The sequence below is a fragment of the Balaenoptera musculus genome, chromosome 1 (genome assembly GCF_009873245.2).
Source record: "Balaenoptera musculus isolate JJ_BM4_2016_0621 chromosome 1, mBalMus1.pri.v3, whole genome shotgun sequence".
Lineage (NCBI taxonomy): Eukaryota > Metazoa > Chordata > Mammalia > Artiodactyla > Balaenopteridae > Balaenoptera > Balaenoptera musculus.
Window position 1 is genome coordinate 31,975,264 of NC_045785.1, and position 18,507 is coordinate 31,993,770.

Below are 18,507 nucleotides of genomic sequence, written 5' to 3' on the forward strand. Positions count from 1 at the left end.
AGGGTGCATGTATCTTTTCAGATTATAGTTTTGTCTGTATATATGCCTAGGAAGAGAATTGCTGGATCATATGGTAGTTCTATTTTTAGTTTTTGAGGAACCTCCATACTGTTCTCCACAGTGGCTGCACCAATTTACATTCCCACCAACAGTGCAGGAGGGTTCCCTTTTCTCCACACCCTCTCCAGCATTTATTATTTGTAGACTTTTTAATGATGGCCATTCTGACCAGTGTGAGGTGGTACTGCATTGTAGATTTGATTTGTATTTCTCTAATAATTAGTGATGATGATTATCTTCTCATGTGTCTATTGGATGTATGTCTTCTGTATGTCTTCTTTGGAGAAATGTCTATTTAGGTATTCTGCCCATTTTTTGATTGGGTTGTTTGTTGGTTTTTTTGTGTTTGTGTTATTGAATTGCATGAGCTGTTTATATATTTTGGAAATTAAGCCCTTATTAGTCCCATCATTTGCAAATATTTTCTCCCAATCCATAGGTGGCTGTCAAAAGATTCCTTTTTTTTTTCTTTTTTTTTTTTTTTGACTGTGCTGTGCAGCATGCAGGATCTTAGTTCCCCAACCAGGGATCGAACCCAAGCCCCCTGCAGTGGAAGCACGTAATCTTAACCACTGGACCGCCAGGGAAGCAGATTCCATTCTCTTAATAGGCATGCTGAACTGGAAGAAGAGGGTGTCTTTTGAAACAAGATAAATTTTAGTCAGAAACAAGACAGATTGGGGTTGTCTCAGTGACTCTAAATTTGGTCCAGGGCACAAAAATAGCCCAAGCCTTTATTGGTGTCAGGCTGGCGGATACAGGGTGTGACATCTGGAGACCTAGCCTGTGTGGAGGGTGCAGGCCTCAGACGTGGGAAGGCAGAACATGGACGGTGGCCGTGGTGGTGGAGGCTGCCTCGTGCCCCCGGCAGGCTCTTCCTGCAAATGTGGGATCTGGAGGCCTTTTTATCAGAGGCTGGAGGAGAAGGCCGAGGGTCTGAGACTGCTTATTTTCCAAGAGCCACAATAAGGGGTTAAGAAAGTAAACACTCTGACTGCTTCCCTAAGCGGAGCTTTGTAGAAAAGAAGGTACCTGTGGAACCAGCAGTGGCATCGTGTGTCCCCAGTGCTGGGCCCATGCCTCACCACTCAGGTATCTCAATGGAGCTGGCTGTCAAGAGTCTCTGTTGGCTTCAAGAAACTACAAGTGGCTTCCAACCCACCTCACAGGGTCGTGAAGTGTCATAACATCAGCAAGAGGTGAACTTTATTAAATACTTCCTAGGCCACAGAACTTCTTTGAATCACTGTGATGAATTCTTGAAGGCTGAGAAGTAGGATTTATTGTACATAAACTGGCCTTGCTTGTCACTCCAGCCTCATCTTGGACACCTAGACCCTGGACCACTAGATTCCAGCCCTGTGGACCTCCTGGATGTTTCTCAAAGATTCAGGGCCTTTGCATTTGTGGTTCCATCTGCCTGGAAGGCTCTTCCACCACCTCTTCACATGACTGGTTTTTCCTCCTCCAGACTTGACTATTTATTTCCCTCATTTACCAGGGTTTAGAATAGTGAATTGATTCCTAGCATTCTGCAAAGGTGGTGGTTCTCAATCTCCCAGGAGACATTTGGGAATATCTGGAGACATTTTTGGTTGTCACAGCTGGGGAAGGGAAGGTGGTGCCACCGGCATCCAGTGTGCAGAGGCCAGGGATGCTACTAAATATTCTACAATACACTGGACAGTCATCCACAGCAAAGAATTATCACCCACGACAAAGAATTATCTGGCCCAAAATGTCAATAGTGCCAAGTTTGAGAAATTCTGTCCAAAGATGACCAATGCTGCTGCTGCTGACCTAATGGCTGTTAATATACGTGATACTTTTCAATCTATTACAGTTCTCTCTGATGCTCAAATTGTCCCTTCCAAGCCTATTATGAAGCCTCTTCAGGTTAGCTTCAGAGTACTTTTAACTCTCTCCTAGGAGATTCAGGGAGCTTCCTTGCCTTCTGGGATGAGATGTTCCAGGCTGTGCTTATGCATTTCCTGCCCTGGGTCAGAAATGGGCCATTTCTCTAAGAGCCCTGGTGCCTTGTGGTGGAGTTGATCATTTAAGACTACACTCGGGGCATTAGAGCTCCCCACTGTCCCTCCTTGGCCACCATTTCTAGGCTTTTTCAGTGGACAGAGCTAGGGAATATGTATTTTCTAAGAGAAAAAAATCACGAGTTCAAACAAAATTTCCTTTTTTAAAAAAATTATTATTATTATTTTTTGGCCCCGCCGGGCGGCACGCAGGATCTTAGTTCCCTGATCAGGGATCAAACCCACGCCCCCTGCAATGGAAGTGCGGAGTCTTAACCACTGGACCACCAGGGAATTCCCCAAACTAATATTTCTTTTTTTTTTTTTAATATTTATTTATTTTATTTTTGGCTGTGTCGGGTCTTAGTTGCCCCACGTGGGACCTTCATTGCGGCACGTGGGATCCTCCACTGTGGCGCGCGGGCTCCTCTTCGTTTGTGGCCCACATGCTCAGTAGTTGTGCGAGCGAACTTAGTTGCCCCGTGGCATGTGGGATCTTAGTTCCCCAACCAAGGATCAAACCTGCGTTCCCTGCATTTGAAGGCGGATTCTTAACCACTGGACCACGAGGGAAATCCCCAAATATTTCTTTTTTTAAATTTTTTTTTTATATTGGAGTATAGTTGATTAACAATATTGTCAGGTGTACAGCAAAGTGATTCAGTTATACATACACGTGTCTATTCTTTTTCAAGTTCTTTTCCCATTTAGATTTTTATAGAATATTGAGCAGAGTTCCCTGTGCTATACAGTAGGTCCTTGTTGGTTATCTATTTTAAATATAGCAGTGTGTATATGTCAATCCCAAACTCCCAATCTATCCCTCAAACTAATATTTCCAATTCAAGCTTAGGATTATAGACTTACTTAAATTCTTTTTTTTATATTTTATATTTCTATTTTCTTTTGCACTGAATAATTTGGTCCTAACAACATTAATATGATAGTCGTTTGCTTTATCCTACAAGTATATATATATATATTACATTATATATTATATATATAAATATGTTATATCCTACACGTATAATAGGTATAGAATAACATCATCATAACAATATGATTACTGAAAAATTAAGATTTATTTTTAGTTTATTTTGTCCTTAAGCTATCCCACTAGGGATATACAGTCAAACTACTCTGTTTGAAAATGACTTGAAATAATTCCTCGCTGTGTGGGTAAGCCACCAACTCAATATACCCACCATTTATTTACTTTATTTTGCATTTTAGTCTTAGGTATTACTCTTTGTTTTTGTATTTTGAATTATTCTTGTTTTATACTTATGTGAAATGTTTACAAAATTTACAAAGCAAGGGACATTCAGAGACGCCTGGCTTCCATGCCTGTCTCCTACACTCTGTCTCTGTTCTCTTCCTCCAGCAAAAGATAACTACATTTTTTAAGTTGAAATATAGTTGACATACAATATTATGTTAGTTTCAAGTATACTACATAGTGATTTGACATTTGCACACATTATGAAATGATCACTATAAGTCTAGTTAATCACCTGTCCCCATACAAAGTTATTACAATATTATTGACCATATTCTTTATGCTGTATATTACACCCCATGACTTATTTATTATAATAACTGCAGATTTGTACCTCTTAATCCCCTTCACCTATTTCACCCACTCCAACTATTTCTTAATTAATTTATTAGTTTGTAGTTTATCTCCATTTTAAAAATACAATGACATATATACGTACCTATGAGGTGTATGCATTTTTATAATATTTGTATTTTGACCCATTCTTAGATAAAAGGTATATTATCTGTACTTTTCACCTTAGTTCTCTTTAAAAAAACTGTCTCCTGGAGATCACTTTATTGCAGAATATAGATGATCTCTTTGTTCTAATATACAGCTGTTTAGCACCCCATCATGAAGAGGTACCGTGGTTCATTTATTCCATCTTCTGTTGATAGACATTTGGGTTGTTTCCAGTCTTTTTCTGTAACAAGTTACAAAATTGGGTCATAACAAAGAGTCTTGTATGTACATCTTTTTGTATTTTTGTGAGTGTGTCTTTGGGACAATTTCTTAGAAGTGAGATGCTTGGGTCAAAACATGTATAATTTTGCTAGATATTGCCAGATTCCCCTCCATAAGGATTATGCCATTTTGTGTTCCTGCCAGCAATGCACGAGTGCTTGATCCGGTCTTAGAGTGTCTTTCTGGAAATATTTTTCCGAAGTACCACATCTAAAGTAACCCCACACTGGGGGCTTCCTTGGTGGCGCAGTGGTTGGGAATCCACCTGCCAATGCAGGGGACACGGGTTTGAGCCCTGATCCGGGAAGATCCCACATGCCACGGAGCAGCTAAGCCTGTGCGCCACAACTACCGAGCCTGTGGTCTAAAGCCCGCGAGCCACATCTACTGAGACCACATGCCACAACTACTGAAGCCCATGCACCTAGAGCCTGTGCCCCGCAACAAGAGAAGCCACCTCAGTGAGAAGCCCACGCACCCTGCAACGAAGAGTAGCCCCCGCTCACTGTAACTAGAGAAAGCCCACGTGCAGCAAGGAAGACACAATGCAGCCAAAAAATAAATAAATAAAATAAATTTATTAAAAAAAATAATAAAGTAACCCCACACTGAACTGGAACTAAAGGTATAACTCTAATTTTTAAAATAGATATATCCAGAAAAATAGAAATAAATACAGATGTGTGTTTATGCATGGGTTAGTATACACAGATACATTTCCTAGCTCTGTCCACTGAGAGCGCCTAAAAGCATGACACTTTATTTTAATGAGCACACCGTGTGCTCAGAGCTTGGTGTTTAAATCCCCATTCTATACATGGTAAATGAAATGAACCAGAGCTCCTTGGAGAAGTGACTGATGTCAGCAGTGGGGAATGGGAAATCACAAGATGGGCCTGGAGCATCTGGTGGTGCCAGACAATGAGGAAATACTCAAAAAAAGGATGGGGAGGGGGGCATGTCAAAGGGACAAGGGGCCAACCCAAAGATGCTCCCAATGGGCAAAGCTAGAACAATCTGAGCAACAATTTTATTGGATTATAACCCATAGAATAAATGAAATATCCGTGAACCCATAATGATATAAATAAATAACAGAATAATTATGGAAAGAAGGGCAAGTCTTCCTTTCAAAAGAATTCCATTTAATAAAAGTAGAGGGAAAGAAGGAAACAGAAAATCACTATTGCAGATATTACAGTAATAATTGCTAAAATCAGTGGGCAAAAGTTTGAGGAGAAATATATGTGCAAATCTCAAAATCTCTCCCTAAAGATATTTATTATTTCCAAAAGAAAAATAATGACATTACAGTGAAGATACCTGGCAGATACCACCTTAACCAAAGAATTAGTTAACATCACTAGTAATAGTACATATTGACATTATATCATCCAATTTGATGTGCTTAGAAGAGGACACAGATTCCAAGGTGGATTTCTCCAAAATCCATAACTTCAATTTAATAATGAGAAAACATCAGCTAAACCCAAATTGATGGACAGCCTACAAAATACCTGACCAGTGCTCTTCATAAGAAAGGGCATGGGGCTTCCCTGGTGGCGCAGTGGTTGAGAATCTGCCTGCCAATGCAGGGGAAACGGGTTCGAGCCCTGGTCTGGGAAGATCCCACATGCCGCGGAGCAACTGGGCCCGTGAGCCACAACTACTGAGCCTGCGCGTCTGGAGCCTGTGCTCCACAACAAGAGAGGCCGCGATAGTGAGAGGCCCGCGCACCGCGATGAAGAGTGGCCCCCGCTTGCCACAACTAGAGAAAGCCCTCGCACAGAAACGAAGACCCAACACAGCCAAAAATAAATAAATAAATTAAAAAAAAAAAAAAAAAAAGAAAGGGCATGAAAGACAAGGAATGGCTTAGCACTTGCTACAGGTCAGAGCACATCAGGGAGACCTAACAATGAAATGTAATGTGGGATCCAGGATTGAATCCTGGAACAGAAAAAGGACATAAGTTGGAAAACCGGCAAAATTCTAGAAAAGTCTGTAGTGTACTTAATAATATTGTACCAATATCAATTTCCTGGTTTTGGTCATTATGCTGTGCTTTGGTTATGTAAGATGGTTATCATTAGCGAAAGCTGGGTAAAGAGTATATGGGAAGTCTCTTGCAACAATTCTTGCAACAATTTTTCTCTGAATCTAAATAATCTAAAATTACTACAGAATAAAGTTAGAAACATAAAATAACCCCACACGCCCTCCCTGCATTATCTGCAATCCCACCTCTCTCTTGGTGTCCTTCACAGAGCTCATCGCATACAATGACTTTGTTCACTCTTTCCTACCTGACTTCCCCCCTGCACATAAACTTCACAGGCACAGGGCCACAGTTTCCCCAGTGCCTAAATACTGACTTGCGTTCAATAAGCACTGCTTTCAAATGTGTTGCGTACACAAATTAATTAGTATTCCTAGATGTGCCAGGGAAAAATGAAGGGAAAAGTGAGTGTTCTAGAAGACCTCCAGAGCATGAGAAGGCAGCAGAGTCAGGAATCTTCTCCCATGTGCCCAAAGGTGAACTTATAGGACCCCCCCACCCCTGCCAGATTAGGAATTCCTACCCCAGATTCTGCAGAGGGGGGGAATAATTTACTATCCTCTTGCTTCAAACATCAGAGAATTCCTGGCAGGGCTTATCTCAGATGGCCAGGATCCAGAACATAGGCCAGACAAGGAGCACCCCTTTCCCTGCACCCCCCAGCCTGTCTTAATCTGCCAGGGGACCCGGGAATGAACTTCCCAATTCCACAACCCGCAGCCAATTTTACCAGGAAAACCCAAGAAATCACATTGTGCAGACCTTGGCCTTTCCCCTAAATTCCCTCTACAGAGCATCCCACAGTAGCAGCGGGGCAGGAAGCAGGGACAGGCCAACTCCAAGGTGGAGGGCTTATGCTGTTTTGTAGCCTTGGACGGTGGAGGGCCACTGCAGTGAAAAGGAGCCCAGACGGGAGCCAGGACTCCTGGGATCTGTCTCCACGTGTGCATAAAAGTGGGAGGAGACTGTATGCAGTGATCTGTCCTTTGAGCTCTGATGTTTTGGAATCTTCAGCACTTTCATAAAGAAGGGGTCAGTTTTTGCTTTGTGCCCGAGCTGGAACACAGTGGACGGCGCCACTGGCATTGCTGAAGGGCTGCCTCTCCAGGCCTGGGCATCTTTGGGAGATTCCAGACCTTGGTTATAGGGGAAGGTGGAGGCTGGGCATGAATGTGCACCGAAAAGGAAATGCTCCTGAATAATAGGTTAGAAGCATTTGCTGGACCACACCAAGTGCGGCCGCAGTTGCAGACAGGGCTTTTTACACTTTCATTTCAATTTCATCTCTGTATCAAACATTTTGCAGATGTGGATTCCGAGGCCCAGAGGATCAAGTGTCTTCACAAAGGTCAGGCAGGTGGAAAGGAGGCACTTTGAAGCCGTCCAAATGCCTTTCAGATGCATTGATATATTTTTATTTTATATAATCTTTCATTTCATACTTTTATTTAGAGGAAGAAAACTGAATGTCTCTCTTTTCTCTTCCATGGCTTTTGAGTCTCACACATGAAACTCCCGATGGTGCTGGCAGGATGTTATTACTTTGATATGTCAATTAAAATAGGAAATTAGAGGTCAAAACCCCTCCCACCTCCTAAGGAATGGCCATCCCTCCTATCCCATGATCCCTGTCCTTTTTTTTTTTTTTCAGCTTTGTATTCTTTTATTTTGAATTTGTAGGTGGAAAATGGCAGACACCTGGGGTAGATTTTAAAGAACGGAAATGATCCCAGACGGGCATTGTGTTCTCTCGGTGCTTCGTTGACTGCATTAGTAATGCTGCTCTGGCCTCATACTCTTTTTTTTTTTTTTAATCAGTCATCAATTTTATACACATCAGTGTATACATGTCAATCCCAATCGCCCAATTAAGCACACCACCATCCCCACCCCACCGCAGTTTTCCCCCCTTGGTGTCCATACGTTTGTTCTCTACATCTGTGTCTCAACTTCTGCCCTGCAAACCAGTTCATCTGTACCATTTTTCTAGGTTCCACATACATGCGTTAATATACGGTATTTGTTTTTCTTTTTCTGACTTACTTCACTCTGTGTGACAGTCTCTAGATCCATCCACGTCTCAACAAATGACTCAATTTCGTTCCTTTTTATGGCTGAGTAATATTCCACTGTATATATGTACCACAACTTCTTCATCCATTTGTCTGTCGATGGCATTTAGGTTGGCTTCCATGACCTGGCTATTGTAAATAGTGCTGCAATGAACATAGGGGTGCATGTGTCTTTTTTTTTTTTTAATTTATTTCTTTATTTAGTTTTGGCTGTGTTGGGTCTTCGTTTCTGGGCGAGGGCTTTCTCTAGTTGCGGCAAGCGGGGGCCACTCTTCATTTCAGTGTGCAGGCCTCTCACTGTCATGGCATCTCTTGTTGCGGAGCACAGGCTCCAGTTGCGCAGGCTCAGTAGCTGTGGCTCCATGGGCCTAGTTGCTCCGCGGCAGTGGGATCTTCCCAGACCAGGGCTCGAACCGTGTCCCTGCGTTAGCAGGCAGATTCTCAACGACTGTGCCACCAGGGAAGCCCCCATGTGTCTTTTTTGAATTACGGTTTTCTCTGGGTATATGCCCAGTAGTGGGATTGCTGGATCATATGGTAATTCTATTTTTAGTTTTTTAAGGAACCCTCCATATTGTTCTCCATAGTGGCTGTATCAATTACATTCCCACCAACAGTGCAGGAGGCTTCCCTTTACTCCACACCCTCTCCAGCATTTGTTGTTTGTAGATTTCTGAAGATGCCCATTCTAACTGGTATGAGGTGATACCTCATTGTAGTTTTGATTTGCATTTCTCTAATAATTAGTGATGTTGAGCATCTTTTCATGTGCTTCTGGCCATCTGTATGTCTTCTTTGGAGAAATGTCTATTTAGGTCTTCTGCCCATTTTTGGATTGGGTTGTTTGTTTCTTTAATATTGAGCTGAATGAGCTGTTTATATATTTTGGAGATAAATTCTTCGTCCGTTGATTCATTGGCAAATATTTTCTCCCATTCTGAGGGTTGTCTTTTCGTCTTGTTTATGGTTTCCTTTGCTGTGCAAAAGCTTTGAAGTTTCATTAGGTCCTATTTGTTTATTTTTGGTTTTATTACCATTACTCTAGGAGGTGGATCAAAAAAGATCTTGCTGTGATTTATGTCAAAGAGTGTTCTTCCTATGTTTTCCTCTGAGAGTTTTATAGTGTCCGGTCTTACATTTAGGTCGCGAATCCATTTTGAGTTTATTTTTGTGTATGGTGTTAGGGAGTGTTCTAATTTCATTCTTTTACATGTAGCTGTCCAGTTTTCCCAGCACCACTTATTGAAGAGACTGTCTTTTCTCCATTGTATATCTTTGCCTCCTTTGTCATAGATTAGTTGACCATAGGTGCGTGGGTTTACCTCTGGGCTTTCTATCTTGTTCCATTGATCTATGTTTCTGTTTTTGTGCCAGTACCATACTGTCTTGATTATTGTAGCTTTGTAGTATAGTCTGAAGTCAGGGAGTCTGATTCCTCCAGCTCCATTTTTTTCCCTCAAGACTGCTTTGGCTATTCGGGGTCTTTTGTGTCTCCATACAAATTTTAAGATGATTTGTTCTAGTTCTGTAAAAAATGCCATTGGTAATTTGATAGGGATTGCATTGAATCTGTAGATTGCTTTGGGTAGTATAGTCATTTTCACAATATTGATTCTTCCAATCCAAGAACATGGTATATCTCTCCATCTGTTGGTATCATCTTTAATTTCTTTCATCAGTGTCTTATAGTTTTCTGCATACAGGTCTTTTGTCTCCCTAGGTAGGTTTCTTCCTAGGTATTTATTCTTTTTTGCAATGGTAAATGGGAGTGTTTCCTAATTTCTCTTTCAGATTTTTCATCATTAGTGTATAGGAATGCAAGAGATTTCTGTGCATTCATTTTGTATCCTGCAACTTTACCAAATTCATTGATTAGCTCTAGTAGTTTTCTGGTGGCATTTTTAGGATTCTCTATGTATAGTATCATGTCATCTGCAAACAGTGACAGTTTACTTCTTCTTTTCAATTTTTATTCTTTTATTTCTTTTTCTTCTCTGATTGCTGTGGCTAGGACTTCTAAACTATGTTGAATAATAGTGGTGAGAGTGGACATCCTTGTCTCGTTCCTGATCTTAGAGGAAATGCTTTCCGTTTTTCACCATTGAGATGATGTTTGCTGTGGGTTTGTCGTATATGGCCTTATATGTTGAGGTAGGTTCCCTCTATGCCCACTTTCTGGAGATTTTTATCATAAATGGGTGTTGAATTTTGTCAAAAGCTTTTTTCTGCATCTATTGAGATGATCATATGGTTTTTATTCTTCAATTTGTTAATATGGTGTATCACATTGATTGATTTGCATATATTGAAGAATCCTTGCATCCCTGAGATAAATCCCACTTGATCATGGTGTATGATCCTTTTAATGTGTTGTTGGATTCTGTTTGCTAGTATTTTGTTGAGGATTTTTGCATCTATATTCATCAGCGATATTGGTCTGTAATTTTCTTTTTTTGTAGTATCTTTGTCTGGTTTTGGTATCAGTGTGATGGTGGCCTCATAGAATGAGTTTGGGAGTGTTCCTTCTGCAATTTTTTGGAAGAGTTTGAGAAGGATGGGTGTTAGCTCTTCTCTAAATGTTTGATAGAATTCACCTGTGAAGCCATCTGGTCCTGGACTTTTGTTTGTTGGAAGATTTTTAATCACAGTTTCAATTTCATTACTTGTGATTGGTCTGTTCATATTTTCTGTTTCTTCCTGGTTCAGTCTTGGAAGGTTATACCTTGCTAAGAATTTGTCCATTTCCTTCAGGTTGTCCATTTTATTGGCATAGAGTTGCTTGTAGTAGTCTCTTAGGATGCTTTGTATTTCTGTGGTGTCTGTTGTAACTTCTCCTTTTTCATTTCTAATTTTATTGATTTGAGTCCTCTCCCTCTTTTTCTTGATGAGTCTGGCTAATGGCTTATCAATTTTGTTTATCTTCTCAAAGAACCAGCTTTTAGTTTTATTGATCTTTGCTATTGTTTTCTTTGTTTCTATTTCATTTCTTTCTACTCTGATCTTTATGATTTCTTTCCTTCTGCTAACTTTGGGTTTTGTTTGTTCTTCTTTCTCTAGTTCCTTTAGGTGTAAGGTTAGATTGTTTACTTGAGATTTTTCTTGTTTCTTTAGGTAGGCTTGTGTAGCTATAAACTTCCCTCTTAGAACTGCTTTTGCTGCATCCCATAAGTTTTGGATCGTCATGTTTTCATTGTCATTTGTCTCTAGGTATTTTTTGATTTCCTCTTTGATTTCTTCAGTGATCTCTTGGTTATTTAGTAACGTATTGTTTAGCCTCCATGTGTTTGTCTTTTTTACGTTTTTTTCCCTGTAATTGATTTCTAATCTCATAGCGCTGTGGTCAGAAAAGATGCTTGATATAATTTCAATTTTCTTAAATTTACTGAGGCTTGATTTGTGACCCAAGATGTGATCTATTCTGGAGAATGTTCCGTGTGCACTTGAGAAGAAAGTGTAATCTGCTGTTTTGGGATGGAATGTCCTATAAATATCAATTAAATCTATCTGGTCTATTGTGTCATTTAAAGCTCCTGTTTCCTTATTTATTTTCATATTGGATTATCTGTCCATTGGTGTAAGCGAGGTATTAAAGTCCCCCACTATTACTGTGTTACTGTCGATTTCCTCTTTTATAGCTGTTAGCAGTTTCCTTATGTATTGAGGTGCTCCTATGTTGGGTGCATATATATTTATAATTGTTATATCTTTTTCTTGGATTGATCCCTGGATCATTATGTAGTGTCCTTCCTTGTCTCTTGTAACATTCTTTATTTTAAAGTCTATTTTATCTGATATGAGTATAGCTACTCCAGCTTTCTTTTGATTTCCATTTGCATGGAATATCTTTTTCCATCCCCTCACTTTCAGTCTGTATGTGTCACTAGGTCTGAAGTGGGTCTCTTGTAGACAGCATATATATGGACCTTGTTTTTGCATCCGTTCAGCAAGCCTGTGTCTTTTGGTTGGAGCATTTAATCCATCGATAATAAGGTAATTATCGATATGTACATTCCTATGACCATTTTCTTAGTTGTTCTGGGTTTGTTTTTGTAGGTCCTTTTCTTCTCTTGTGTTTCCCACGTAGAGAAGTTCCTTTAGCATTTGTTGTAGAGCTGGTTTGGTGGTGCTGAATTCTCTTAGCTTTTGCTTGTCCGTAAAGCTTTTGATTTCTCCATCAAATCTAAGTGAGATCCTTGCCAGGTAGAGTAATCTTGGTTGTAGGTTCTTCCCTTTCATCACTTTAAGTATATCATGCCACTCCCTTCTGGCTTGTAGAGTTTCTGCTGAGAAATCAGCTGTTAACCTTATGGGAGTTCCCTTGTATGTTATTTGACATTTTTCCCTTGCTGCTTTCAATAATTTTTCTTTGTCTTTAATTTTTGCCAATTTGATTACTATGTGTCTCGGCGTGTTTCTCCTTGGGTTTATCCTGTATGGGACTCTCTGTGCTTCCTGGACTTGGGTGGCTATTTCCTTTCCCATGTTAGAGAAGCTTTCGACTATAACCTCTTCAAATATTTTCTCTGGTCCTTTCTCTCTCTCTTCTCCTTCTGGGACCCCTATAATGCAAATGTTGTTGCGTTTAATGTTGTCCCAGAGGTCTCTTAGGCTGTCTTCATTTCTTTTCATTCTTTTTTCTTTAGTCTGTTCCACAGCAGTGAATTCCACCATTCTGTCTTCCAGGTCACTTATCCGTTCTTCTGCCTCAGTTATTCTGCTATTGATTCCTTCTAGTGTAGTTTTCATTTCAGTTATTGTATTGTTCATCTCTGTTTGTTTGTTCTTTAATTCTTCTAGGTCTTTGTTCAACATTTCTTGCATCTTCTCGATCTTTGCCTCCATTCTTATTCTGAGGTCCTGGATCATCTTCACTATCATTATTCTGAATTCTTTTTCTGGAAGGTTGCCTATCTCCACTTCATTTAGTTGTTTTTCTGGGGTTTTATCTTGTTCCTTCATCTGGTATATAGCCCTCTGCCTTTTCATCTTGTCTATCTTTCTGTGAATGTGGTTTTTGTTCCACAGGCTGCAGGATTATAGTTTCTCTTGCTTCTGCTGTCTGCCCTCTGGTGGTTGAGGCTATCTAAGAGGCTTGATGGGAGGCTCTGGTGGTGGGTAGAGGTGACTGTTGCTGTGGTGGTCAGAGCTCAGTAAAACTTTAATCCACTTGACTGTTGATGGGTGGGGCTGGGTTCCCTCCCTGTTGGTTGTTTTGCCTGAGGCAACCCAACACTGGAGCCTACCTGGGCTCTTTGGTGGGGCTAATGACAGAGTCTGGGAGGGCCCACGCCAAGGAGTACTTCCCAGAACTTCTGCTGCCAGTGTCCTTGTCCCCACGGTGAGCCACAGCCACCCCCTGCCTCTGCAGGAGACCCTCCAACACTAGCAGGTAAGTCTGGTTCAGTCTCCCCTGGGGTCACTGCTCCTTCCCATGGGTCCCGATGTGCACACTACTATGTGTGTGCCCTCCAAGAGTGGAGTCTCTGTTTCCCCCAGTCCTGTTGAAGTCCTGCAATCAAATCCCACTAGGCTTCAAAGTCTGATTCTCTAGGAATTCCTCCTCCCCTTGCTGGACCCCCAGGTTGGGAAGCCTGATGTGGGGCTCAGAACCTTCACTCCAGTGGGTGGACTTCTGTGGTATAAGTGTTCGCCAGTCTGTGAGTCACCCACCCAACAGTTATGGGATTTGATTTTACTCTGATTACGCCCCTCCTACCGTCTCACTGTGGCTTCTCCTTTGTCTTTGGATGTGGGGTATCTTTTTTGGTGAGTTCCAGTGTCTTCCTGTTGATGATTGTCCAGCAGCTAGTTGTGATTCTGGTGTTCTCGCAAAAGGGAGTGAGAGCATGTCCTTCTACTCCACTATCTTGGTTCCTCCCTCCCTGTCCTTTTTAAAGCCCTTTCACAGCCTTATGTGGAAAGGATCCTAGGATCCCCACTTCCCAGATGAGCAGACTGAGGCCACCCAGGGAAAGTACCTGATTGCTGACAGGGTCAGGGCTGGGACCAGAAGCCCCAGCTGCAGGTCAGAGCATCTACGCTTCTTAATGCTGTTTTAGTGTCTAAAGCAGGGGAAGCCAGCCCAGGAACTACCATAGGGGACATCCAGGTCCCAACAAATGCTGTTTCTTAACACCAGCTTTTGAGAAACATCTTCCCCTAATCCACAGAAGCAACTACTGAAAAGCTGTACATTCACGTGGTTCCAGCAAAGAAAGGGGGTGCTCTCCTTTGGCTAGTTACAGTAATGTCCAGTTTAATGACGCATCCCAGAAGTTTTATCAATTTCCGATGAAATCATTTTCCTAAAAATGTCCCACCTCTCATGCTTGCCTGGAACACTGGGGCAGGCAGTTTCCTGTGCTGGAACTATTGGGCAAGGGTGGGGGGTTGGTGGGGACAGGTATCGATTTCACAAACCCACAGGACAGAAGCTTAGAGCTGAGGTCAGTCCAGGAGAAGAGGGCTCTCTTGACACAGCACAAGCGGGCCCCCAGGTCAGCAAGGGATGGAGGCCACAGAGCTTGGTGCCCGCAGGAGCTGGCAGGTTTGTGGTTGTTCCCTCAGTCCTGGATCCAACATGAGTCAGTGTCAGGCCTGCAGACAGAGGTTCCCAGTGACCCACCTGTCAGCTCCCCCCTGTGCCTTGGGGGCAGATACATTTAAGGATGCTTTGAGAGGGGTTGGGAGCAGAGCATGACTAAACGATCCCTACTCACTATCAGGGCCACCTCCTGTGACAGCTAACAGCCTGGACCTATTTCATCCTGCAGATCAGGGATGCTTACACAGTCACGTAACCGAGGTGGTCTCTGCAGTTACCGAATCCACGGAAATTGTCCCTAAAGCTCTGTGTGTGAGTGTGTAGGGAGGAGGGGACTCTTGTGGTGATATTCATGGCGAGCATCACTGGGCAAAGGTCCAGAACCCTGCCCTCCACATCCTGCCTCTGTGGGAGGACCCAGATCCGTCCTATGTCACGCTGCCCCTGAAACAGCGTGGCTTGTGGGTGGGCATTTGCTGCAGGTCCAGCACCCTGTCAGATGATGGAGATTCTATTTTCCCTCCTCCCCGGTCTGGGGATGAAAAGCCCATCTCCTGCCCAAACATGTGTCCACTGGCCCCGCCCAGCACAGCTGTTTGCCCATCAATGACCGGACCAGGTCCCCACCATGAGGACAGGAAGTGCTCCCCCATCCGCCTCCACCACCAGCCTGGTGACTTGTGGTTGCTGAGTCCAGTAGTCAGAGAATTTTTAAAAAGACTCACAGACATGTAATTAAAATCTCAGTGTTGGTTTTGGGGGAAGGCTCTGGGAGGCTTCCGCCCCTGCTTTGCGGAAATACAGATTTTTAGTGTTTGAAAGTGACAGTAGGCTAAAGTGAGACGCTCTAAATATACTGTCCTGGGCATTTCCGGGCAGCTGGGGAAATATGGGGTGTATTCTGCTCCTGTGGTCTCTTGCCCAGACTGTTAGAGCAGCCCTGCCACGGGCCTGCCTCGGGTCCCCTCCAGCCTGGGCTTTACCCTCGCCTCCACACATAGCTTCCACTCTACCCTTAAACCACACTCCCTTGCTGCCCAGAACCCTGGCCCCCACCACTGGCCAGAGCACAGCCCACACTCCGAGGCCAGAATTCCAGCTCTCCGCAGTCAGGCCACAGCCAGACTTATGCCCTGAGCCGCACATTGCTGGATGGTGGGCGGCCCCAGCACCCCGCACCTGTGCAGGACCTCTGCCTAGAATGTCTTCTCCCCCACCTTATCCACCTACCAAGACTCAGTCCCATCCTTCAAGGCCAGTTCAGGTGTCACCTCCTCCGGGAAGCCTGCTCAGATCATGCCATGGGACCCTGCAGCTTCCCCAGCACTTGACCCAGCATCTCCAGGAGCTGTCATCCTACCTCGCCTCTTCCTGGTTCTTTCCATGTCTCTCTCCGGCCCCCCTTCCTGCTTTCCCTTGTTCCAAAAAGGGTCCTGCCATCCCTTCACCCTTTGCTGGGTTTTATGGCTGTCGTATTCCCTGCCGGTGCTGTCGTTCCTTGGCTTTAGGCCTTTGCTCAGGCTGGACCCCGCCTCTGCACTGTCCTTCCCCCTTGACATCGTGGCAAATTCACTCTCACCCCTCAAGGCCCAGCTCCAAATTCAGCTACAAGCCCACTCTCCCCTCAACTCCCGTCCACATACTGGTTGACTCCGGGAGCCCCGTCCTGCTCAAGTGCACTCAGCTATGTCCCTGCTGCCACCATGGCCCTTTTCTGCCTTGGGTCTGATGTCCATCTCCCCAGAGGAGGGACCTGTCCTGTGCCCCATCTGTGGGTCCCAGAGCCAGCAGGGTGCTGAGCAGGGCAGGCTGGGTTTGGGGCTTGGACCAGACATGGACACTGCCCTTGTGGCACCGCCGTGTGCCAGGTGCCGTGCCAGGCGCCTCATGACACAGCTCCCGGAGCCCTCTCGGCACCCAGGAGGCAGAGCTGGGACAAGCCTGTTCTCGAGGAGGGAGCGGTCCCACCCAGACTGCCCAGGCCCCCAGATCCCACCCAGCCCTGGCCACCCCGGAACCCGAGCTGGAACCACAAGTGACCACCAGTCCCACTTTGTCTTGCAGTGGAGCGGGACTGCACCCTGGGCCACCAGGAGCCCCAGTGGAAGGAGTTCCGCTTTGACCTGACCCAGATCCCGGCGGGGGAGGCCGTCACCGCCGCGGAGTTCCGGATTTACAAGCTGCCCAGTACCCACCCACTCAACCGGACCCTCCACATCAGCATGTTCGAGGTGGTCCTGGAGCAGTCCAACAGGTGCCTGCCCTGCGCCCCACAGGCCCGCTCAAGCCTCTGTCGGAGTGTCCGGCCCAGCCCTGGGTGCCGGGGGGGACATTTCCCAGAGGACAGAAGGGGACCTTCCTGGGCAGCCCACCCTCAGAGAAGAAAGATGGTTGGCCGGAGGCCTCGTGTCACCGTGGGGAGAGGCCCAGCATCAGTCCTGGATTCAAGTCCCCATCCTACTGTCCTAGCTGTGGGACCATGGACAGGTCACTGAGCTCCTGAGCCTCAGTTTCCGCACCTGTACACGGGCACAGTAACACCTTTGTACGGTAGACACAGTGAGAAAAGACATGTAAGGCACTCAGGTCAGAGCCGGGCGGGGTAGATGCCCCACTAATGGTCCCCCAGGAGGGCACTGGAAACAAAGGCAGCTGTGCCAGCCCTCGGTTAATTGTTCTTTCGTGTCCACAGGGAGTCTGACTTGTTCTTTTTGGATCTTCAGACGCTCCGATCTGGGGACGAGGGCTGGCTGGTGTTGGACGTGACAGCAGCCAGTGACCGATGCCTCTTAAACCGTAACAAGGACCTGGGACTCCGCCTCTATGTGGAAACAGATGATGGTAAGACTCAGGTCAGCAGCGAACCTTCCCCTGGGGGCTCCTCCGAGGAAGCTGCTGGCGGCAGGCGCAGCTGGAGCCCCTCACGTGGCCCTGGAGGCCTGGCCTTTCCCACCTGTGCCGCTGGGGGATACCTCCACCCCTCCGCGGGGCTCAGTGGGTAGAGAGTGAGGTTCCCGCAGTGCGGGACAGCAGGCGACCCCCTACCAGCCGAGAGTCCCTCCTCTCCTTCTGCAGGACCAACAGTTGTGTTGCTCAGAGTGAGTCCATGTTTTCCCTCCCCAAGAAATGGGAGATTCTTTCTACTCTACGGAGCTGCCTTCTGCACCAGGAGTTTCCGTCCTGGGCTGGGCGAGGGGAAGCGCTCACACCCTCAGGCTCTGAGGCAGAGGCCTGGGTGTGAATCTCGGCTCTGCAGCTTTCTAACTCGGTGACCTTGGCAGGTTACTTACCCTTCTAAGCCTCGGTTTCCTCATCTGTAGAATGGGGATTCACACCTTCATTCCTTTAGCAGGTGTCTGGGGGAGAGCCTCCTGGTGGGCGCAGGGTTGGTGTGTCTGCGGTGCAGCAAGGGGCCACCATGGCTGGAGCACAGGGGACTAGGCAGCGACTGTGAGGAGGTTGAGAGAAGTGGGCAAAATATTAACTATGAAATAAACGTTATTTTATTTAACAGCAGTGGAGGAGGACAGGCTCTGATTCAGCTTTTTATCAAACAACCCTCTGAGACACTCCCCCTCAAGGGGGTGTAGCCTCTCCCCCTCCTTCAGTGTGGGCTACGCTTAGAGACTTGCTTCCCAAAGTATGCCGTGGGCTGGGGCAGTACCTTTGCAGGGGCAACGCGAGCGGCACCCCTCAGCTGGTGCTCAGGTCCCATGAGCACGTCATGTGGCTCCCAG

General features: G+C 45.0%; 1 protein-coding gene across 1 annotated transcript in view; it reads left to right on the plus strand.

Moving 5' to 3' along the window:
- The window catches only part of LOC118886240 (bone morphogenetic protein 8B-like), a 42,789-nt gene that overhangs the window by 7,797 nt on the left and 16,485 nt on the right, over positions 1–18,507 (plus strand). The window contains exons 2-3 of the mRNA XM_036835672.1: positions 16,835–17,024; positions 17,463–17,611. Of these exons, the coding sequence (XP_036691567.1) occupies positions 16,835–17,024; positions 17,463–17,611 (339 nt within the window). The remainder of the gene's footprint in view (positions 1–16,834; positions 17,025–17,462; positions 17,612–18,507) is intronic.